This window comes from Natrix helvetica, assembly GCF_964273705.1.
Source record: "Natrix helvetica genome assembly, chromosome: 1".
In the NCBI taxonomy this organism is placed as follows: Eukaryota; Metazoa; Chordata; class Lepidosauria; order Squamata; family Natricidae; genus Natrix; species Natrix helvetica.
In genome coordinates this window covers 141980178-142005785 of record NC_138548.1, presented here as the reverse complement: position 1 = coordinate 142005785, position 25608 = coordinate 141980178, and the positions used below count along the sequence as shown (strand labels likewise).

The 25608-nt window shown below is 39.3% G+C and overlaps 1 protein-coding gene across 1 annotated transcript in view; it reads left to right on the top strand.

The window, feature by feature from the left end:
* TMEM163 (transmembrane protein 163) overlaps positions 1-23120 on the top strand; it is a 96720-nt gene extending 73600 nt beyond the window's left edge. Inside the window, exons 6-8 of the mRNA XM_081940209.1 lie at positions 10366-10477; positions 21241-21382; positions 22697-23120. Coding sequence (XP_081796335.1) covers positions 10366-10477; positions 21241-21382; positions 22697-22757 — 315 coding nt within the window. The 3' untranslated portion in view covers positions 22758-23120. The remainder of the gene's footprint in view (positions 1-10365; positions 10478-21240; positions 21383-22696) is intronic.
* The last annotated feature ends 2488 nt before the right edge of the window (positions 23121-25608 follow it).

Genomic DNA, 25608 nt, shown 5'->3' with positions numbered 1-25608 from the left:
TTCTTGTCCTGCCTTCGGGTGCTTTGCAGAATAGGTTGACTCCCTCTTTTTTGTGGCAAAAAGATATTGAAACACTACTATCATGTTGCCTCATGTCACTGGCTTGTATTAATGATGTTTGACAACTGTAGTGATACACTTAACAACTGCAGCAAGAAAGTTGTAAAAGGGGCAAAATTCACTTAATAACTTTATTACTTAGCAATGTAAAATTTAGGCTCAATTATGATTGTCAAGTCAAGTTTACCTGTATTAACAGGTAAATAGATTGAGAAAGGAATAGGAGAGAACACTTCTTCAGCTACAGAAGTAGAAGATCTGCTTTAAATCTCTGCTAACTGTAAGAAAATGAAAAATAAGACTTTTTGAAATGTACAGTAGAGAATTCCAGCCATTTCTTTCAAAATGCATTTTGTCACCTTCCAATTTTGAGTAAAGTTATTCATTGTGCGTCTAATGTAGTCCCAGTATTCTAATATTGAATCACAGTTTGAAACCCTCAGATTAAAATGCTTGATTTGACATGATAACTTGTGTGTTTTCAAAGCTCCTAGGGGCAGTAGACTGTATCTCTGCAATTAAAGCCCATTAGAAGAGGCTTGAAAAACAAACTTACTTCTCAAATCTGTTTTTTTTTAAAAGAGTTCAGGTTTGCCTGTCACATGTATTCTACTTTCCTATATAAAGCAAACTTGATCAGATTTGACAAGGACACGTGACGAGACTATGATTTGATTCAGGTTTGTGATCAGAGATTCAATGACAACCCAAATTGGTTTGAATCATTTTGATATTCAAGATTCTATTAAAAAGATTTGTCTATTTGGGCTACAATGGGAAAATTACAAAATGCCTGAAACTGTCTTTCCTTTGGGGAAAGTTTAGACAACTTTAAAATTTCGGTGGGATACCTTCAGAAGTTTTACCACAAGACATTCTTGAAGTATGCCCCTTTAGCAGGGATGAGAAAAGGATAACAAAACAGTTTCTAGGTCTGTGATGGCGAACCTATGGCATGCATGCCCAAAGTGGCATATGGAGCCATGTTGCCTGGCACATGCAGCATCACTCGTTCCTCTTCTGGGTTTCGGGCATGCATGTGCGTGTGATGATCAGCTAGCTGTGCATGTGGCAGTGCCGAAAACTGGAAGAGCTGGTCTTTTGTTTCCTGGCATAAGCATGCACGCCAGCCAGCTGATCGTTGTGCGCACATGCATGCCAGTAACTGGAAGACTAGCTGGCCGACACGCATGTACGTGCCAGAAACCAAAAGTTTATTTTCTGGTGTGTGCAAGCCCCCTGGGCAGCTCCTCTTTCTGGTTGGGGTACCAAGGAGCGTGCATGTCCCTTTTCGGCACTGGGTGCTGAAAAGGTTCGCCATCACTGCTCTAAGTTGTCTGGGTAGCTGTTGTAAGACAGCAGAATTATACAACAATGCCACAGAAGTAGGCAAGTCATACAAAAGTACTTTGAGCAAGAAAATAGAGTTGCCGCCCCATATCTCCAAAAGCAGTAAACATTTTGGGCAGTGCCTGTAAATGTTAGTCTGCCAACCATTCACTTCAATTTTCCCCAGTTGTGCAGGATTAAACAATTAGATTTGACTAAATCAGTAATTGCTTGCAATACAGGCAGCATCTGCCTATTGCATGCAATTTTAATATGCTTGGATCCTGTTTTCATTCCCATAGGGAACAAAACAAATCCTATATGTATTTCATCTACTACAACAAAAGAGGACACATTTATTCAGTAAAGGACATTTTGATATGATTATTTATGCATGACGTTTACTTACTTACAGGACTTATTTGGCTACCTGTGTCATATGATGACTTCATAAAAATATAGCTAAAAAGAAAAATACCTTTCTCTTGAAGGCATTCAAGAGGACCCCTCTAACAAATTTCCCATTATGTCAAGAGAGAAATTTAGCATATCTGTGAGCTTGAGGAAAGAATTGGTGGAGTGCTAAGAATACAAGAAGTTCAGAAAGTCATCTAATGAATATATTTGTTTATTTAGGTTTCTGTGTCATTCGAGTAAATCTGAGAAGTATACAGTTTTTATGTTTTATAATAATTGTTACAATAATTAATATTAAGATAATGTAAACATAACCCCAAAGATCTATAAAACAATTCAGTCTAAAGTCATATTCCCACTTTTAACTAAATAACAAGTGTTATTTCCCTCAAAACAATCATAGCTGCTTTATATTGAATGGCCCTTCAGAAGGACCAGCTCTTCACCGCTCCATGAAATATTAAGTGGGAAGGAGCCATCGCTATCTCTAGAGGCAGACTGTTCTAGAGAGCTATCACAAAGATTGTTTGCCATCATATTTCTGGGGTCAACATGCCTCTCCGAGCTTGCAGTCCCCTTTTTTCAAAGACCTCACTGAAGTGGCAGATTCCACCATCAGCATGCAGTCTCAAAAGATACTCAGATCATGAGCCATATAGGATTTTAAAGTTAACAATCGGCACCTTGATTGTTCCCCACAAGCCAACCAGCAGTCAATTTAGTTTCTACACTAGATATATCATGTAGGCAAATCTGGCTTGCTCATTTTGAACCAGTTATGACTTTTTAATGATCTTTAAGGGCAGTGTCATGTAGAGTAAGCTGCAATAGTCAGATGTGAAATGACAAGAGGATTCCAAATGTGGTGACTAGCCCCTATTCCAAGAAGAGCTACAACTAGAGTGCAAAATGGACTAGTGGTGGGATTCAAAAATTTTCTCTACAGGTTGTGGATGTGGCTTGGTGGGCATGGCTTGGTGGGTGTGGCAGGGGAAGGATACTGTAAAATCTCCATTCCCACCACACTCCAGGGGAAGGTTACTGCAAAATCCCCATTTCCACCCGATTAGCTGGGACTCAGGAGGCAGAAAATAGATGGGGGTGGGGCCAGTCAGAGGTGGTATTTACTGGTTCACCAAACTACTCAAAATTTCCGCTACCGGTTCTTCAGAACTGGTCAGAACCTGCTGAATACCACCTCTGAAATGGACTTGTGCAACAATCCTCCTGGCCATGGCCTCTACTTACTTTTCCTGTGACTCCAAGAAAATCCCAAAATATGACCAAGCATTGATGATAGAGCATAATCTTACCAAAAATTAACGTTGGGCTGCCGTCTAAATCTATGGCTTTAGTCATAGTCGAACAGAGATAATTGAGAACTGTTCTCAGTAGTCTTTGAGAAGTTCTTGCATTAGTCTTTGAAGAGTAGAGGAAGATGCTTCCTGGGAAACTACTTGTGAGAAGGATCTGAGAGTCCTTGTCCACTGGAAATTAAACTAACTCGGTAATGTGATGCAACTGTTTAAAAAAGAAATGCTATCTTGGAGCATACTAACAAAACATAAGAATCTCGATCATGAGAAGTAATTATTCAACTCTACTCATATCAGACCCCTATGGGCATACTGTGTCCACCCTAATTCAAAAAAGGACAATGACAAATTATTGTAGGTTCAGAGAAAAGTTAGCAAGATGATGAAGTGCATAGAAATCAAGCTTTACAAGGAATGTTTTAATTTTTTTTATACATTAAGCCTAAAAAAGAGAATATAATTATGGGGAGATATTGAAAAGTTAAATATAAAAGAGAGTGTGGATTTATTCTATATAGTTCCAGAGAGCAGGACCAGAACTAGTAGGTTAAAATTACAAAGGGGTGGAGGGAGTGGGTTCATGGAAGGTATCAGGAAAAACTATATCAGCTGTCAGCCAGTGGAAAGTATGCCACAAGGAAACATTAGAGGTCTTCAAAGAAAGACTGAATGATTATGTGTCAGAATGTTCTAGTGATGTTGCACTGACCAGGGGATTGGATTAGATGACTGCTAAAATTTATATTTTGATTCTATTATTTCAATCTCCTGTAATTAGTATTATCTCTCTTTGTGTCAACACAGTTTTGCAAGTCCATAGAACAGTTAACCTTTTGATTATTTGCTATTTGTTTGGAACGTTTTTGTTTGCTTTGTGTCTGTCTTATAAGTCAATGTTGAATCCTGCCAATTGTCTGAATTAGTACTTGAGGTTTTCTTGGCAAGATTTTAAAAATGGTTTGCCCTTGTCCTCTTCCTAGGCTGAGAGGGAGTGACTGGCCCAAGTTGGCTTTGGGTCTAAGGTTTGAATAGAATTCCTGGTCTCCTGGTTTCTAACCCAATGCATTAAACACTATATCAAACTGGCTCTCAAATGGCATGGATTTGGATCATCACGATATCAATAGACTTGCTTTGGGTTTTCAACGTAGAACCCACTTGTAGAATACTTTAGATATTTTTATAATTAAAGTTTCAGTATTCTCCACCTTACAACCTTTTAAGTGTCCCAGTGCAAAGTCTGAGAATTAAACATTAAAGACTGAATGTAGGCAGAAAGTTACTACTTCACAATTTGGTCATATTCAAACATATTTCTTCTCCCTTTGTGAAAACAGCACTTGCCATTCATTGTGCAGGAGCATTAGACAGTTTGGAAATAGTAGGTTTTCTGCCACTTAAATGTGATTTTATGTTTATAAAATCTTTTAAAAAATTATAGGCTGTTTATAAACCAGTCTTTCAAATGAGGCTGTAATTCTTGATCTAGGCACAATGGCGATTTATGAAACAATTATTAGGATTTTTTTTTTCATCCAGCAAAGGGATACCGCAAGTGCTGCTCTTGTTTGATCTTTATTGTATAGTTTCCATGGCAACCCTTGGCAAATAACATCTCAGTATACCTAGGAAAGTATCGAGATATATTTACTAATAAGACACAATGTACAATAAGATTAATACATTTCATAATACATCTCAATAAGTGCGCAATGTAGAATAAAAACGATCTCTCTCCGAAATGTGCATGGAATTGAAGGTATTTTTAAAAATCTGCCAGTGTCCTTTTGTCTTTCTGTCTGATCAGGGAATTTTTGTCTTTAATTGTTTTGATAGGTTATCTCTGATTTTCCCTAAAATGTAAAGTATTGTGGCAGAAAGCTTGGAAATATGATGGAGTAGCCAAAAATAGCATCATTGTGTATAAAAGGAAAATATCTGTAGGCTAAACAGACAAACACACAGAGAAACAATATAGAGGGCAGCTCCCTCCCTAGAGATATCCTTGTGAGAATTAAGCATGGTTGTAAAATACTGTCTATTGGAAGAGAAGTAATTATTGATGCTAGCAAGACTTCCCACTGATATTTAATATTTTCTGATTTAAAAAGTGTGTAACCAACCAAATAGAATATTATTTTATATTATTGCTTTGTTCTTGCAACCAGGTCTTGCCTTTCTCTCTATTTCTCTCTATCTCTATTTCTATCCACCCAATATATATATTCATACATTCTGTTTTCCATTTTTTTCAATACAAGATACCTTTTAAGAATAATAATAATTTAGTAAAAAATATTTAAAATAGTTTTGTTCTGCTTTTGTACCTAAAAAGCCTTAATGAAAAACAATACATTTATTGCACAGCAGATAAATGAACACCGGTATTATATAATTTAATTCTGTTATCAATTAAACCAACTTTAATTTTTGCCTTGGCTCCACTTATATTTTTCTATTTATCCCGGTTGCATATTTAGCCGACTTGTGCTGAAAGCCAAAATTGTACATCCCTACCATATGGAGTCTTTCTTGCAACCAGCAACCAGACTTTGTGAAAAAATAGAATGTAAAATCTGCTTACAAAACCATTTTTTTCTCCTTTCTATTTTTGCTCCTTTTTCGGTCACTTGGTTTATCAAGTGTAGCAAACCATGGAATATTCATGAGTGCTGTCTAACCATTGTTAGAAACAAATGCAGCCTTTTTCGAGGTTTACAATGAAAATAAAACTTAAGTTAAATATAACAGAAATTTTTACATATTTGAGACAAAAACAAATCTTTCATCACTTCTATCTGATAGAAATCAACTGCTAGAGCCAGCTTGCTTTAAATCAGTGTTTCTCAAACTTGGCGACTTTAAGTCCTGTGGACTTCAACTCCCAGAATCCCCCAGCCAGCATAGCTGGCTGGGGAATTCTGGGAGTTAAAGTCCACAGGACTTAAAGTCGCCAAGTTTGAGAAACACTGCTTTAAATGGTTAAGGCACCAGGCTAAAAAACAGATGGTGAGTTTTAGTCTCACCTGGGTGACTTTGGGCCAGTCACTCAATTTCAGCCCAATCTTCCTCACAAGGTTGTTGTTATGGGGAAATAGAAGGAGGAAGAAGGATTAGGTATATACTTTGCCGTGAGTTATTTATAAAAATACAAGTAATCCTCAACATATGACTGTAATGGATGGAGCCTGCCCATTACAGTTGCATGTAGCAACAGCCGTTATGAGAAGCAGCTCAGCTAATTTCCCATCCCAATAAGAAGAGGGTTACCTCAAAGGTGGGGGAAACTCTTGGTGGCCTAGTACAGGCCCACGCCCACCTGCCCTGGTCCTCCCAAGTTGCCCCACCCCCGAGTTGGCCCATGCTCCATTTCCCATTCCTTGGATCCCAATAGGCCTTTTCTCACTCCCAGTGAGTCCTTCCAGGCCTTTGGCCTAATTCCCACCCCACCTTCTTCCTCTCGGACCTTTTGAAGAGCTCCAAGGCTTTCCAGAATGGATTGCTTCATTGCATAGCCTCGTGGCATGATTCTGGAAGCAGTCGTCATGTTTTCAGAAGCTAAATTTCATTTTGGTACAGTCACCATTTGCCGAATTGTGCCATGCGGTCAGGTAATAAAGCAATCCATTTTGCTGCTTTAACGTGATTTGCACAGAGCTGCAGAAGATTTATGCAGCATTCAGAAACTTCTGCAGTGCTATGCAGACCTTGTTAAGGCAGCAAAATGAAGCAGTTTGTCTGGCCTGCCCTCCTTCCCCAATATGAGGTACGGAGAACTTCAAAAGGTAAGTGTGGTGGGTGATGGCTGTGTGGGTTCTAGACAGGTGGGATGATTGACTTTGCTTCTCGGAAGCTAACTGGGAAGGGTGCAAATAATGATCACATGACCACAAGATGCTGCAACAATCGCAATCCAAGCACTTTGCCCCTTGTTTGTAGTGGGTGGTACAATGGTTGCAACTTCACTTTTTGCGAGACAATTATAACTTCAAACTGTCATTAAACAAACCATCATAAGTTAAGGACTATCTTTATATTGATTTGATGCTGTATGATATTCAAAGTCGATGTACTGATGCAGGTAAACAGTAGGGCTAATCAAGCCATATTTACATGCAAGTATTTAAAGAAATATACGTCATAGACCCAAGCACATAGACAAAATGTATATATTATTTAAATATACAATGTTAATAATTTTTTAAAATATAAAAATGATTTTTCTCATTATGGTAGTGTTTAAATGTTAATCCTCTGGTTGTAATTCAGCACTGCTGTCCTAATTAAAATAGTCTAGTGAAGCAATGAACAATACGAGTCGATGGATTTGTTGCCCTGTTTAATGATTTTCAGAAGCAATATCAAGAAGATATGTGGCACCAGAGAGGAAAGGTCCTGAGGGATAGGGCAGCAGATGGCTAGGATTATTTTATTCATTTACCACTATATTAAAGTATGTCTCATCATTTTTGGAAGGTGAATTAATTTCGAAAAGTAATAATTCACTCCTAGGCTCTTGTACTGTTTCCAGAGATCGTGGACCGATCCTGTTGTCATTATATTCTCATCTCTGCATTGGACCTTTTGGCTGTTATCAAATCTTTGGATGAGAGGTTCCTTTAAACTCTCCAGAACTTCATGACCTTACTCCTACTCAGTCTCAGTCTGTTTATTTTCCAAAGTGGAATAAAAAGAGGACCGATTTAATTTTGGTGCGTGTGTGAAATACCTGTGAGATATTTGCAGAGAGGAAAAGCAAGCAGGTGTTGCAGTTAGCAGCTCTGATGCAGAAGTATTAATAATAGTTCATTGAACATGTTCTGGTGTATGTGTGTTTGTTTGACAGTCTTTGTGCCAGAAACCCTGAATTCTCTTTCTTTCTGTGTTCTCTTTTCTTCCTCTTCTTTGTTCAATCCTTGGTTTGCACCTCATGAAGCTGCAAATTGGTAATCATATTTTGATCACCAAACATGAAGGGATCGTGTAGCAGTATTTTTTTAACGCAATTGATGGAAAAATCAGAGTACCTTTGCGTTAGACGGAATTAGTAGGAAAGCATAAATTTAGACAGCTGTCGGGGGTGTGTGATTTGGCACAAAATGCTTCTCTCCCCTTTCTCCACAGCCTTCTGTTCCAAAGTGGCTAAAGCCCCGTTGTCTGGCTGGCAGAAAGGAAGTGATAGGGAACCAATTCTTTCTTCTCAGTTTTTGAGGCTTGGATCTGCTGCTCTTTACAGTTTCCAAGATCTCAGATCTGTTTTGCTGCAACTGCTGGCTCTGAATATGAATTATTTCTCTCTGTGTGTGTGTAGGGTGTGTGTGTGTGTGTGTGTAGGCAAAGATCAATTTTCTTGCTTCCTCTAGAGGCAGAGAGATGTGTTCTATTGAAATATTCATCTGAAAAACCATCTCTCTCTCGTCCCCCTCTTCCCATGCCTGAGGTCAAGTCTTTATCAAGCTAGCTAGGTTGTGTGTGGCACCAGCTAGGAAGGTAGTAAAAAACAAGGCATCTCGCTTTCCAGGGAGATTGGGTGTTTCCTTTCAGACAGCTGCTAAAATTTATAGCGTTCCCCTGCTAGTTGTTTCGCTTAAAAGTTAGTTTTTGTTTTATATTAGTAATCCATATTTCTTTTTTAGAGGTTTACCAAAAATAAATAAAATTCAAAGATAACTCATGGGGGGGGGGGGGAAATCACACAGTGCTAAATAATAATTCAGAAAGAATGTAAACCCTGATTTATAACTAAAATAAATGAAACAGAAAAAAAGCCTTCAAAGACTAACAAAATGTAATCAGTTACAACAGTAAAAATCTAAGATAATGTCTTAAATGCCACTGCTTTACAAAAATTCTTGCAGTACTATATTATCATGAAAAACAAAAATTTGGAAAGAAGTCACCTAATAATATTTCTGTATCACTTTAAAATATCATAACATCTATGCCAAAGAAGAACATATTACTTCATAATTTGATTAGTTGGAAATATTGCCTTTTTCAGAAGGATAAATTACCCATTTTCAAAAACAATCTTTAGAGCAACATATTTTTTTCCATTTTTGCAGTGTAATTCTTTTTGCCACCTATCACGTCCACTGCAACCGTTATCAATGCCTCTTTGGAGGGGACATAATTCTTGCCGTAATGCTAGGTCCGTGATGGTGAACCTATGGCACGCGTGCCACAAGTGGCACGCGGAGCCATTTGTCAGGGCACACGAGGCGCTGCCCTGTCAGCTGGCCAGCGCGCATGCGCCTCTGGCCAGCTGAGTTCACCTTTTTAAAAGCTATTTTTCGCCTTCCCCAGGCTCCAGAGGCTTTATAGGAGCCTGGGGAGGGCAAAAAGAGCCCCCCCAGAGGCTTCAGGGACCGTCCGGAGGGTTCCCTGAAGCCTTTGGAGCGCTTAAAACGACCCTCCGAGCAACCCGGAAGTCACTTCCGGTTTGCTCGGAGGGTGGTTTTAAGCGCTCCGAAGGCATCAGGGAAGCCTCTGGCCGTTCCCTAAAGCCTCCAAAGGGCTTCCAGGGGGGGCGGGGGAGGCTCTTTTCGCCCTCCCCAGGCTCCTATAAAGCCTCTAGAGCCTGGGGAGGGCGAAAAAAGCATGTAAAAATGGGGGGGGGCGTTGTGCGCGCATGCGTACTGGGGGATCGTGCCTTGCATTATGGGTGTGGCACGCCCGCACACGACCCCCCCGCGCTCCCCCCACTTGTGGCACGTGAGCCAAAAAAGGTTCGCCATCGCTTTGCTAGGTTGTTATAGCCTTGGATTTACACCAGCACGAGGATTTATTGAGCAATACCAGAATTATCTGGTATTGCTTTCTGGTCCAACTATCAAGAGAAGGCCTGATTCCCACTTATGGGAATCTGAGATACAGATTCATTCATTCAGTTTGTAAAGCAGCCTATTTAACAAGTGAGTCTGGATGTCAACAGCTCTTACTCTGTTGAGGTTTTGTAAAGAAACCAAAGCAGGTTTTGTCCCCCAACATAAATTTGGGCTTTAAAATAGACAAAATAGTTTAACGACACTTAGGATATTTGCTGGTAATTGTTTGTTATTGTTTTCCATTTTTATTTTACCTTCGTATCCTACCCAGGTCTGCCAGAATGAGGCAGTTTATATATGTTATAAAACCAATCAGTCAATCTTAGCACACTTTGATTCAGAACTATTCCATCTGTAAGTTTATTATTTGAATTATGTGGCAAAATGGCACAGAATGTTTCCCTTTTCTTTTTCAGGATGACTTTCTATACAGTGTTTCAATTTTAAGTGGAATCATTTGTACTGCTTTAGCAGTGGTCAAATTTATGTTGGGGAAGGTGCTTACAAGCAGAGCATTGTTAACAGATGGTAAGTAGCAAACAGTTATCTCTTTCTTGATATTATTAAATCAAAGGCTAGTGAAGTAGAGGTAAGTGAAGGTTCTTTGTGATTGGATGAAATTACAGAGAGGAGACTTGGTTAATGTAAGTATAACAGATTTGGTTAACTTTTTTGAGTTGACTGAGCCCTTTGTTCTCTAACCTGTTCGAAAAATGAATGAATTTAGAAGCAAACATTATGCACAGAAGTAATCCAGGGACTACCTGATCCTGTTGCTTGTTGCTCTGAAATTATGATCATGATTAAAGCCACTAACAGTTTGTCTAAATAAATAAATAAATACAGGGAAAAATAAACTTTGAAGTGGAGTAGCCAGATTTAATGAGTCATTCAATCCTATGAAAACAATGCACCAAAATTTATTGTTGAATTTGACAATTGAAATGAAAACAATGTACCAAAATTTATTGTCAAATTTGACATTCGAAATGACTTTTCACACTCAACATTTGGCCAGAATATAGACATTTAAAAAAATCCCTAAGCATCTACATTTTACTAGATTCAATAATAATGGTCCATCTGCATTTTGCCTGGAATTGCTGTTTGTCTTTTGCTTATTGTTGTTTTTCAGACTTCAGGAATACTGTATAGACTCTATCACTCTTAAATCATGTTAATGTGTGCAGTGATGGGATTGTCAGAAATCTGTCTTTTACTATTTCAACTGATACAACAGACTTATACACACATTTTTCCTTAGTCAGTAACTAAACTAACCTTCACTTTTAAAATTAAAATGCTTTTAAAATAGGACTTGGATAAAAAAAGCCCTTAGCACAAATTTAAAAACTGGGTTCTTTAGCTGCAAATTATAACAATATTTATGGTTTGGAACTGAATTATGTTTAGATAAGATTGGCAGCCTATAAATTTTATAAATAAACAAAATTAGTAACAGCAACAATAGAACAATCCTTAAAAATAATATCACATCTATGATTTTATAAAGATCACATCATTTTCTCCATGTTGCCAACATCATTTATTGTGTTTCTCAGCAACAATGACTAATGGTTCTCACTGGGAATTTTAATTCTGGCGACATTATCTTTTTTCTTCAGCAAATTTTTGAAAGAAGCATCAACTGATGTATCTCTTGTGAAAAATAGAAAAATGTGTTTTCTCTGCGTGACACATTAAGGTAGAATCCTATTTTTACTCATCTGAGAGAAACAACCTTTGGACTCAGTGAGACTTACGTCTGAGGTTAACAGGGATAATTTCACTCTTACTTTACTGTGTCTCTCAGGCATATACAAAACAAGTCCATATGGTAGGCTTTAATTTTTTTTTTTTACAATGTGTGGTCTTTAACCAGGTAGTAGCATAATTGAATGCATAAAGAGAATTCCCAAACAATATGGACAAGAGTAATCCTGTTTATGAAGTGTACAGTTAAGTTTCCTACTTCAAATGAAAATAAAAAAAATTCTTCAGGAGCCAAGGCATTGGAAAGTTAATCTGTGAAACAAGTTGTAATCCAATAACAAAATTTAACACACAAGTTGTTTAGAAATATGCCACAGCCATTATCTCACAGGGCTGTTGTATCAATTTTAATACTAAATAATAATAATAATAATAATAATAATAATAATAATAATAATAATAATAACAACAACAACAACAACAATAACAACAATAATAATAATAAACGGGCAAACACTCTATACAAACTCAAGGTAAACTGCTCCAAACTTGATTGCAGAAAATACGACTTTAGCAACAGAGTGGTCAATCCCTAGAATGGTGTACCTGACTCCAGTGTTACATCCTCTAACCCTCACAGCTTCAACCTTAAACTGTCTTCTGTGGACCTCACCCCATTTCTAAGAGGTCCATAACGGGGGCATGCATAAGTGCATCAGCATGCCTATTGTCCCTGTACTACTGTCCCCATTTATTTGTATTCATTTCTTTTATTCATATCCATGTTTATATTTTTACCTGCTATCTTGTAGTTGACAAAACTAATAAATACAAATAAATGCAAATTACATTGTTAGGTTACCAGTCCTGATGTATAGAGATTCAGATACCTACTGATATTTGGGCAAATAGCAGTGTCTGAAGCTTGACGTTCATCAGACATACCAAGTTGAGCATCAATATTTAATCACTACTGTTAGACCACAGAACCTGAAAAATACACCTTTGGCACTATGGACATCTTCACTGAATTCTCTAAGAGAAATGCAAATTGAAATACTTCCCACCAGATGACCATGCTCCCGTACTAGAAGGGAGACTCCTTTCTTATTGATTCAAATTTTACAGGATCTCCTTCCACTTGGATATGAGAAAATCTATGACACATTGACCAGGTCTATGCTCCTTATTCCTTTCACTATTTATTTAATTAATACATGTATACGTTGCTTTGAAGGAAAAACTCTTGCAGCTCTGTATGATGAAATCACCCAACTGGACATTTTGGAGTATTTGTAACCCATCTCCTTCTCCATAACCCAAGGTGACCTTATGTTAGGATACTTCAGTTGGAACTTCCTTTATGTCAGCTTACAGAAGATGTCTCCTATTTGCAAGGCCAGACAAGAATGGACCAACAGCTCATAGATTTGAAAGGGCAGGAAGACAGTTCTATGATTAGACAGTTGAGACTGTTGTATATAGAAGGCTTCATTCTCCTGTGCGCTGCTTGGAGAGTCCAAGCATGGGTTAATTCTGTCTGACTGCCCTGGATTGAAATGAAGATCTTTAGCCACACCTCCTGCACCGGCACCTCAGATTTTCAATTCAATCTAAGCCTGTGGATGTGTTATAACGTGACTCCTATTAATAACCTTGATTGGACTCTCCAAACTAGCTCTTTCCCATTTCTATTACAGTATTCAGGTTGGTGAGCATTTAAAAAAAAATTTCTCTGTCAGCTGCATCGATCTGCGAGCCAACGTGTCCTGGGCTTCGCTCGAGCACGCGCGGCTGTCAGGCGACTAAGGGCGATGAGGGGGGGTTGGAGTTCTGATGCCTCCCTCGTTTTGGTGTCTTCTGGGCGCAGCGGCAGTGGTTTAGGGCCCGGCTGCTCGCATTCTCACCCATCGCATTGGAAGCGTTTCGGAAGCCTTCCGACCGGCTTTCTTGTTGCGGCGGCCATTTCCAGCTAATTTGAATTTTCTTCAAGACTATCATTAAGAAAGCCAAGATGGCTGCCCGCTTAGGAGCTTCTGTACCTGACCAAGCCACCTCTGAAATAGTTGAGCACGGGGAGGGTCTCTTTGACGAGCCCATGGTTGCTCAGGAAATAGTTCCAGTCTCCAAATTATTTCTGAATGTTGTACAGCACCCAGCCTGGCATCCTGGCCACGCCTAGCAATGGCGACAGGAAACTACATGGTGGATGCTTCCTTGGAGGATCTTCTAAAATTACCTCAGGTGGATCCACCGGTGCAGGCTCTCACTTCCTCTTCTGTCCTACCACCCGACCTTCTAGAAGGTCTGAAAGTGGAGACAAGAGGTCAGAAAAAGCATGTCATAAGACACATCAGGCAGCGGCTTGGGCCATTAAGATGGAGAAACATCTGTCATCCCTTTGAGCGGAACACATCTCTGGGGTGAGCAATGTCCAGGCTGAGCAGGGCCATGATCGACCATTCAGAGTGGCGCCTACATCTGGACCTCTTCCACAAGATCACGCAGAGGTTCGGTCGCCCGTCCGTCGATCTTTTTGCCATTCTGGAGAACTCCCATCTCCCTCGCTTCTTCTCCAGGTTTCGGTCCCCAGGAGCGGAAGGAGTCAACACCCTACTTTGCCACTGGCCACCCGGCCTGCTCTATGCTTTCCCGCGTCTCCCACTCCTTCTCAGCATGGTCTGCAAGATACTGGAGGAACAGGTGGAGGTGATCCTAGTGGCACCATTCTGGCCCAGACAGACTTGGTTCGCCGACCTGGTGAGTCTCTCCATTGCCAAACCATGAAGGATTCCTCCGGAGGAGGTCTCTTTCAACCAGAAGGCTGTATCACACCCGGAGCCCCAGTAGTTGCAGTTAGCCATCTGGCACTTGAGAGGGACCTCCTAGAAAGAGACAGACTTTTCACTAAAGTCATTCAAACTATTCAAGCCTCTCGGCGACCATCAACTACCAAGATCTACGATGCCACCTGGGCTGCTTTTGCCAGGTGGTGCACTAAAATGACCATTGATCCCACTTCTGCCACCATCCCACAGGTTTTGGACTTTTTGCAGGAGGGGTTGGACCAAGGACTAGCGGCGAACACGCTTCAATGTCAGGTGGCAGTGCTGTCTACAGTCCTGGTCTACAACAACCACTTCTCCCTTGCTTGTCACCCCAGGATTTGCAGTTTCCTCAAAGGGGCCACCAATTTATGACCTCCTGTGTCCATCGTTATCCCTCTTGGGAGTTGAACGTGGTCTTGAGGGCACTAATCGGCACTCTGTTCGAGCCCCTTTGATCCTCTGACCTGAAACACCTGACGTTCAAAACGGTTTTTCTGACCGCCATTACCTCAGCGCAAAGGATCTCGGAACTGGTGGCCCTGTCTGTCAGGGAGGACCTGTATCATACATCCCAACAGGGTCGTGCTCTGCCTGGATCCCTCATTTATACCTAAGGTCAACACCTGGTTCCATCGGAGCCAAGAAGTCATCCTTCCAGACTTTTGCCCACATCCGAGACACCCTAGGGAGCACAGATGGCACAAACTAGATGTGCACAGGACAATCCACAAGTATATCAAGCGCACGGCGTCGTTCCGACGGTCTGAATCACTCTTCGTATCGTTTCAACTGGCCTCTATGGGGCGCAAGGTCACCTCTGCTACCATCGGCTGATGGTTGCGTGCCTGCATCGCCCTTGCCTACCAGCTCCAATCTACACAGGTGCCACGTCACATCATGGCCCATTCTACAAGGAGTGCAGCATCTACAGCAGCCTGGGTGACTCAAGCGCCCATTGACGAAATCTGTAGGGTGGCAACGTGGGCATCACCATCCCAATTTGTTCGGAACTACAAGTTAGATAAGTTTGCATTGGCAGATGCAGCATTTGGGAGACGAGTTCAGGGCATTCATTCAGCTGGAGAGACCGTTAACGCAAGTGCTCCCGGCCCTAGTGACATTTTGCTTGGGTATGTCCCATGCGTGGACTCTCCAAGCAGCGCACAGGAGAAGTAGCGTTGGCTTACCTGAACGGTCTTCTCTGTGCGCTGTGGGAGAGTCCAACCCTGCCCTCAGGACTCTCCCAGCGTTATTGCCATTGGCTTTCCTTAGTCCACATGTTTCCTTAGGCTCTTAGCAGGCCAGCTGATGATTTACGGTGTTGTTTTGTGGCTTTGTGACTAACCATTGACTTGATCTTGTAACAGACTTTCTGGAACCACTTTTTGAACAGACTATCGGTCCACGCATTCATTGAAAATCTGAGGTGCCGGTGCAGGAGGCGTGGCTAAAGATCTTCAATTCAGTCCAGGGCAGTCAGACAGAATTAACCCATGCTTGGACTCTCCCACAGCGCACAGAGACCGTTCAGGTAAGCCAACGCTACGTCTGATGTTCCACAGTAAATTTGATCTAACCCTGTCAAATCTGTGAAGCTTTTACTGCTAATGAATTTGTGGCAGGTTTCCGGAGACATGAATGCAAGTCTTTTCTGATGCCTTTAGGGAAGTAAGATCTATTCAATTTATACTTTTTCTATTATTCTGGCTCCCTGATGGTTTCCAGAATATTATACAAGAAGAGCATGCCTTCTTACTTAATTAAATGTATAAATCTTATTCCCGCTCTACCACTCAGCTGGGGCAAAATATAATGAAATATAAATTAAGGCTGATCAGAAAACAAAATAACATATTGAGAATTAGCATTAGAATTTAGAGAGAGATGCCACATTATAGAGTTAAAAATCCAACTGTGTCTTTACTGCATGTTAAAAACTGACCAGCAAAGGAGCCAGTCTTACCTTAAGACTGTTCTAGAGGTGGTGGCTGCGGGCCAGATGCGTCCTGCTCAGGCCACGCCCAGCCCAGATCTGCAAAGGGGGAAAATGTCACGATACGTTACGTGATGGCAACACGATGCAGTGAGTTTGTCACCGTGTTCTAGAGTCATGGTTTTGCTATTAAAAATGCTCTATCTGAATATTTTCCAAACTGGACTTTCTAATTGGCAGACAATGCCAGAGGCTCTGATGCTTTTAAATAAATTGTGGACAGGTGAACTAAGAGGGTCTTGGCTTTTCAAATATATCAGCCCCAAGCTATTTAGGTTTATAATCAGCATTCTGATTTTGTTGTGGCCTATTGGCCACGGCCCCTCCAGCAACTAAATCATAGGAGAAGGAGGTGTAGGAATCAGGATCAGCATCAGGGCAACCTGAGAGCTCCGAGGTGGAAGAGGGAATGGAGCTGGCAGAGAGAGAGAGAGAGAGAGAGACAGAGACGGAGACAGAAGCGGAGACAGAGGCGGAGCCTGGACCATCCGTCAGCCCTCAGATGGAGAGTCAACAGCCCCAGGCCTGGAGGTGATTGATGAAAAAGAGGAGAAACAGCTGGGTCCAATGCCTCACATGCGGCAGAAGGCAGTGGAAAGCTGTGGCCGATCTTGGGGAAGGAAGAACCACTGGCTGCTAGCAAGGCCCACCCTAGTTCTGGAGATAAAAGGCAGAGGGCGGACATGAATAGATGTGGCAAACAACTATTCATCTTCCAGCCCAACTTGTTAGCCTGTGAGAGAAACTTTTTGCCGGGGCTGCTGGCATTCCTAATAAGGAATCTTTGGCGTTCACGTCAGAGAGTTTGTCGTGTTTGGGAAACTGGGTCTGAACAGATTTCATGTACTCCCTGGGGTAGTATCACAGAGTTCCTCTTTGAGGGGTGGTACAGAAATGTGAAATAAATACAAATAATCATAGACAGATATGGAGAAAGAAACAGATTGAAAGAGTGATTCAGCCCATAAAGTACTTGCAATAGATATGGATTTATTACTATTAACCCTGCTGGAGCTTTCAGCAGTATTTGATTATCCCTCAATTAACAAAATTTAGGAGTGGGAGATGGTGGTTGGAGACAGAGTTGAAATTTAGAGTCTGGTTCGGTAGGTACGGTCTGAAAAGTCTGTTTCTGAAATGGATGCCATGTTGGACATGAGCAGCTGCAAACATTCATTTATCTGATTTAAACCGATTCTCCCAAGTGCCATAGAGCCATAGGCATTATTACAAAATATATAATATAATATTAGAAAATGCTTTTCTGACGTGAATTTTTAATTAATTTGACTTTTGGCAAAAACTATGGATCTGGTTAATAAGAGTTGCATTATAACATATGGAAGAATAGAAGTGGGACAAATATTCTGTTGCTTTTAAGCACAGTTCTACATGGAAAAATCTAATTTAGTAAATAGAAATAAACCCTCTTGACATTCCTGTTAAACTCTTTTATTAATACTGTAGCATCTCCCTATTTTCTGAGCTTAGAGCAAACAGACTTCTGGTTTTTGCAAATAGCCGAGAATGTTCCTTTTCTTCCTTTAATTATATGCTTGTGATAATTGCACTGCTATTTTTCCCCATTAACAAAATTAAGGAGTGAACTGTGTAATTAGTCGCTGTCTATGTGTTTAACCTATTTTAGTTAAATATAGCTAAGCCCAGATTTCTCTAATTTTGCATCATTAGATTGAATAGAATAGAATCTGGAAAATGAAGATCTCACTCACAAGACATTAAAAATAGGGTAATCTCTGTGTACAAAATTCTTAATTTAAATTTAAAGTCTCTTTCGAGTTAAGCTCAGCTCCTGGTGATTACATACCCGTAGACATGTTGAAAAAGTGGCTTTCACTTTGATTGCTGTGAAGTTTTGTGTTGTTTGTAAATAGACGGCACATATATAAGTTTGAGATGGCACATGTATAATTTCAAGATGATGTTGGGGCGGTCTGAGAATGATTATCGCAGCATATAAAGTCTCCATGAATATGCTACTCAGTCTATCTGGGATATGCTACTAGTTTCAATAAGGTTTTAATTCTGTCTTTATAGAATTATCATTTTTCAGTTGCTTCTGGAGAAATGCATTTAAAATGTCCGTGAAGTCCACAAAGACCATTAAACATGTCAATTAAGCTATTCAGTAAGCCTAGTTAACATATGGGGAGATATTGATGCAATACAGCCTACTCAGATTTGTACTGGAGAAGAACATCTCTGAATATGTTAACACTGAAGGTGGGGCCAACAGAGGGAATGTTGGTAATTTTAGAGGATTTTTATTGTAATCACTTGCCTTCAACCAAAGGGCAAGAGTGAGGGCCGTGTGTGAGTGTGTGTGTGAGTGTGTGTGAGAGAGAGTCATAGTGGGGAGAGGTGATACCTGGGAGTGTCAAGGAATTAATCATGCCTATAACAGAGTCACGTAGGGCCAGGGGTGTCCAAACTTGGGAACTTTAAGACTTGTGGACTTCAACTCAGCATGGCTGGCTGGGGAATTCTGGGAGTTGAAGTCCACAAGTCTTAAAGTTCCCAAGTTTGGACACCCCTGACGTAGGCAGTGAGGTGGGTGGTGTTTAAATTTAATAAATAATAAATATCAGATTGTGGCTAATCTGGGTTTATGGATGTGGGGCAGAGATGTGATCAGGCTGACATCTTATGGCCAGAAGTTGAAAAACGGCTGAAATATTAGCATTACTTTCAGTTTTATTTATTGAGAGTTCTGTTGTTATTAGTCACTGCCTAGCATTCCCCCAATGGGGGAATTTGGTGGAGTATTGAATTCCTCAACGACTCTGATGGAGCTCTTGGGTGCAATTATCACCATTGGAGAATCCCTCTGATGTCTCTTGAGAATCCAAAAGCACAAATTAAAACCTCCCCCCTTCTCCTTCTCTCTTTCTCTCTCCTTTACCCCCCCCCCCCCAAATCATTGTATATTCAATGTACCCATTTGTTACCTGTTGGGCCATATAGAGCCCTCGGTCCTGCTGGTTAAACCTTGTATGTGTTGTTTGAGTTTGAATTGCTGTGAGTGAGAACTGTCTAATTTAACAGTTCTAGGCTACAGAGGGATAGAATCAAGATCACGTGAAGTGTTAATACCACTTTATCATGCTTCAGTAAGGCCACACTTGGAATACTGCATTCAGTTTTGGTCGCCATGATGTAAAAAAGAGTGCAGAGAAGAGCAACAAAGGGGATTAGGGGACTGGAAGCTAAAACATAAAAAGAATGGTTGCTTGAATTGGGTAGGTCTAGTTTGATGGAAAGAAGGACTAGGGGTGACATGATAGCAGTGTCCCAATATCTCAGGGGTTGCCACAAAGAAGAGGGAGTCAAACTATTCTCCAAGGCACCTGAGTGTAGAACAAGAAGCAATGGGTGGAAACTAATCAAGGAGAGGAGCAACTTAGAACTGAGGAGAAATTTCCTGACAGTTAAAACAATTAATCAGTGGAACAGCTTGCCTCCAGAAGTTGTGAATGCCCCAACACTGGACATTTTTAAGACGAGATTGGACAGCCATTTGTCTGAAGTGGTGCAGGGTTTCCTGCCTAGGCAGGGGGTTGGACTAGAAGACCTCCAAGGTCCCTTCCAACTATTCTATTCTATTCTATTCTATTCTATTCTATTCTATTCTATTCTCTATTCTCTATTCTCTATTCTCTATTCTCTATTCTATTCTATTCTATTCTATTCTATATGCTATGCTATGCTATTCTATTTTATATTTGATTGTGTGGTGTGGTGAATTAGGAGCATCTTGTAGGAATGGGGTGGAGGTTTATTGGAAGATTTTGAATTGTTTTTATCAGATTTTAGTAATAATTTATGTCTGGAACTCTGCACTTTGATATGGCCCAAGTGCTAATCAATAAAGTAAACTAGAACATTGGAAGATGGACGAAAGAGAATTGATTAAAAAAATAACAAAAGAGCAAACTTTGGGTTGTCAATAGCCTTTCTGTCAATAATGAGTTCAAGCAATTATTTTATAAACACTGATGAAATATCAAACCCTGCTAGCCTTTCCTTTTTGTCGCACCATGTTTCTGCTATTGGGGCTGTGTGTTTTCTAACCCCCATCCACAGCCAGCATGAATGTGCTGTTTGTTTGTTTTACAAAACTGAATAGACTTTCCTTGGCAGCAAGCTTCATTTTCCTCCTCTCCCATATTTGTATAGCTGTCATGATGTCCCTGCAGGATTGGATCTACTGCAGAGTTAGTGAAGTTAGGGCTCCAGCTTCTAGAAAGCAGATGGTCAGTATTAATTCAAATACAGTCCACAGAATTTGATACTGCCCTGCCTTAAAGACCCAGAACTTAACTCTAGTGCAGCAGCACTGATGGAATAAATGGTTTTGTCTTACGTTGGGGTGCAACTGGCTATTTAAAAAACAAGACTTCCAATTCCATAGACTTACACGGATGATCGTATTAAGGCAGCAGTTGCAAAGGATGAGGACAGTCAAAGGGTTAATAGAAAACTCAGTGTATGAATTGGGACAAGAAAGATTTATGATATGGTAGATTAGGTTTCTGAGCTGTAAAAACCTCTGAAGTGGGCTTTGGTAAGTCACAGGCTATATTTTAAAGCTTTGGGGAGTTATAATTCTGCTAGCCGGTACCGGGGTTCTGAAATCAGGCATAACAGTGTACAAATCTTGCATCCATTGACATTGGCTATTTCTTGAATTCCCTGTTCTTCCTAGGAGGGCCTAATCTTAATTTATTTCATTGTAGGTTTCAACTCTCTGGTAGGAGGAATTATGGGCTTTTCCATCCTCCTGAGTGCAGAGGTTTTTAAGCACAATGCTTCTGTTTGGTACCTGGATGGAAGTATAGGAGTTCTGATTGGACTTACAATATTTGCCTATGGTGCCAAGTGAGTGAAACCTTTTTTTAAAGAAGTCATTTTACATTTGCGTTTGTATGTTGCTCCATAATTGTGGCAAGAAGGAGTCTCTCCCATGTGCCATTTATTCAATGCTGCATATATATTTTTAATTACTGTGACTTATTATATTCTTACTATAAAGCTATATTGATTGAAATGTAATGTTCTATTACCAATAGAAAAGAATATTTGTAGCTCAAGGTTGAATTGTGGAAGCCTCTCTGAAGTTTGGTGGTTTTCTTTGCAGACGATTCATTACCCAGCAGGGTAACATCATCAGAGATGTTGCCGAACTGGATAAATGGCAGAAATTGTGGGATAGGAATCATAAATTAATGATACAAACTGCATGGAAATTTATATAAAATGTTTTATAGATGGCATTTTTCACCAACAAGGTTGGCAAACATCTTTAGTGACATGTCCGTGAAGTGTTGGAAAGGCAATCAGATACCTGGTTCGTAATATCATATGTAGTGGACGTGGCCAAAGGCAAAAAAAATATTTGATGAAAATAGACACATGATTTGAAAAAATGATAAAGCAACATATAGATCTAAAACCAGAAATATTTTTGTTGGCCATTTTATCGTAAAAGTATGATAAAGGCTACATATTTGATTTTACATGTGCTAACTGCATCTACAATCATATTTGCACAACAATGGGAAAACGAAGAGATCCCTACAGAGGAAAATTTAATTTTAAAAAATATTAGAATGTGCAGAAATGGATAGATTAACACTTACAATTAAGGAAAAGAAAGAAACTGAATACTTTTTGACATGGGACTTATTTTATCAATGGTTAGCTAATAAAAACAGAAGTTAGAAACATGGAAATATAAGAAAAGGACTAACGTTATAAGGAAGATTTGTTAAAATGTATAAGTAAATATTATTATAGAATTAATACCAATGCAATGAACATTGTTGTAAACACCTTGATTATTATTTCCTAAAATTATTTGTACCCAGACAAACGTACTGTTTAACTGAAAATGAAAATTTTATGTTATAAAATAATAATTTTAAAAAAAGAGATGATACTGCCAGCTTAGATCATGGATAATGTCACTAATGTAACATCATTGATGATGTTGCCTAGTTGGGTAATGAAATAAATGTCTGCATGGAAAAAAATAAATAACCCAAGCTCAGAGAGCACCAAAGACCTCTCATTAGTTTCCTGTTTTGGAGAAAGTACCGATTAGGAGAAATCTTTAAAACATGCAGAAATTTATGGCTGGATCTTTGCAATGTATAATTGTTGTCCTTGATCTGGGGTTGTTTTTATTTTCAGGCTGCTTTTGGATATGGTTCCCCGTGTACGGCAAACACGTCATTATGAAATGTTTGAATGAAGGCAACTCAGCTATTGGACTGAATACATTTTACAGGATTTGAAAACATCCTACATCCTGGCAAGTGGGGCCAGTCCTACTTGCAAGATTGAATTTTGCTGTTATTCATATTATTTTTGCATCATCATTCAAGGGGAAACCAATCTGTACAAATAGGCAAATACATGCACTGCTTAGATCTCTGCAATCGCATTTGGTATACGCTCCCCCAAATCCAGCAAGCTGCAATAGAAATGAATAAGACTTCTAATCCTTTTTGCTACATGTTTTAAGTGATCAGGCCTCTCAAGTCACTTGACAGCTGCCCATTTAAAGGGGCCAAATTAAGAAGAGTCCCAGTCTGACTGTGACTATTTAGAGACAGATACCATGGAGCTTGAGTTTTCCCAGCAAAAGGGACTAATCTTTTAGTTCTGTTACTCCTAAAATCCACAATGGATGAAGGGCAGTACCTCATTAGTGTCTTGTCAAGTCAAGGGTGTTTTACACACGGTTACCAACAGATTAGACTTGCTATTTGTATTGATTCAGTATTAAAAATATGAAGTATTTTCTTCCTACGAGATGCCACAGTTTCAATAAAAGGTGCAGTTCCCCCCTTCAGCAGCTCAATCTCCCAAATTTTAGGACATGGTTTAATTGCATAGTTTTATTAAATTATTTAAAAATATGTCTCTCTCCTTTTCCCCACTCCCTCTTTCTTTCTCTCTCTCTCTCTATATATATATCAAGCAACACATATTAAGCTGCACAGTCAAAATAAGCACAAAGTGTTCATGTACAGTTAAAAGCCAAAAAAGGATTGAGGTTTAATGTGTTGATTTATAGTATGCACTTATGTAGCAGTATGTCTAGCAAAAACACGGGTGTCCTGTGGAAATCATGGTTCCATTCTGACAGTAATGTAGACTCTCTCTAACTATGAAGAGTTAGGCTTTTCTATATTCATGTGCTCACTCATTTTATGTTATTTAGCATTTGGGTTACAGAATCCATTTCCCATCTTGTAAAATATATAAAATGTTTCTTGTTTTATAAAGGACCTATAACTAACCTTTAAAAAAGTGGTGTATATAGTACATTAAATTGAAAGTCTTCCTGTACAGAAGCACCTTCCATAGACAGGTTATTTCTGTAATTTTTTTGTAGGTGGAATGTTTTAGCACAAATTTAACATATGGTTAAGTAAATTATGTTCTGAAGTTTACTGCTTAATCCACATGTGTTATTTAGCTCCACTAGTTTGAACATGGTGCATTTGTAAAGAGGACAAAGTAATTTTATATCTGGCAAAAAGTGAAAAGCTTATTGGAAATATGTATATTGGTGTGGAATAATCATTTGCAGAGGGCCATCAAATTTGCAGTTGACATCTTTAATAACACCTCCTATTGTCATTTACTGGTTTCTTGCTTCTATATACCATGTTGCGGTGAATGTATTTTTGTGGAAATGCAAATAGAAACTGATAGAAGGAATATTTATTTCATTTCATTTCATTGAATCGGATGCAATGCAATCTCAATTACCTTGAAGGTATTTGAAGGTGTTTCCATAGGAATATTAATCTCTCCAGTACACTTCATAATAACCTTGGACAAAAAGTGTCCAGCCTTGTGGTAATGTTTTTTATTCCATGCAGTCTTCTGAAATAAATGCATTGAACATGATTCAAAACCAGTATGTACTTTGGCGTGGTCATAGAAATAACTTTCTGCAAAGGGGCAGTTAAGCTAGCAGCTCATTAATTTACTGAGTTTTCCAGAAGGATTGATAGCTGGATTAAATCCTCTGGCAACTTAAAAGCTAACAAATGTATTACTACATGAAAGGTGTTTTGTGTATTTTGAAAAAGCAAGTCATGATCCACCAAAAGCTTATGGAGTATAGTACGCTATACATAGTATGACTGAGACATATGAAACACATGTTACCTTCAGGTCTCAAACCTGAACTGTCAGTTTTCCAGCTGACAAGCTCAGCGTCTTTAACAGCTGAATCTTCGCACCCCCTTTAGGGACAACAGGTGTCAAAATTCCAATATTATGAGAGCCACAAAATTTCAAACATTAAACCTTTAAAACGGCTTTGACATCCACAATTGCAGTATCCATATGGATAAGTTGCAAACAATTGGACTGAATAGGCAAGCAGCATATATTCCTATTTGCATATAATTACAAAAATGTATCTCGATTTTCTCAAATGTGCAATAAGCATCAATTATCAGTGAGCAGGAAAGATGAGTCACAACAGAATTAGAACTGCTACAATTGATACATTTCCATGATGCCATTTCAAGAAAATCAAAGTTACTCAATGTATCATTAAATTTAAATTTGAGACTTACATGATAATATTAGCATTGTGGGGGTCTCAGTGGTATTGTTTAACAATGTAAATAACTTCTTGCAACTTGTAAGTGATGAACAGAACAGAGAAAACAAGTTAATTACACAATTTATTGGAAAATAAGATGCTTCCTAGTGATAATGAAAGCCTGCGTGTTCACTTTAAAAAAAATATTGTGATCAAATCTGTATTTTCCAGGCAACAATTTTCTGGAACAAAATTGAGTAGGAGGCAATGTGCAAATAAATCCAAATACTTAGGGCTTTTTACTAAAACTTTACCCAGTTCTTAGCTGAACAGAATGGTGAAAGTAAGTCAATCTACCTTATTTCCATCACTGGCTTTACAGTGTGGGGTGTCTATGTATTTAATGCCTGCAGAGACTGTTTTTGGATGCTTTCTCCAATTGCAGCTAGATTTATTGAGCTTTTATGCAGACAAGTAGATGTGGGAATTTGCACCTGCTTAAGTTAGACATAGGAAAAATCCAGGAGTGTAT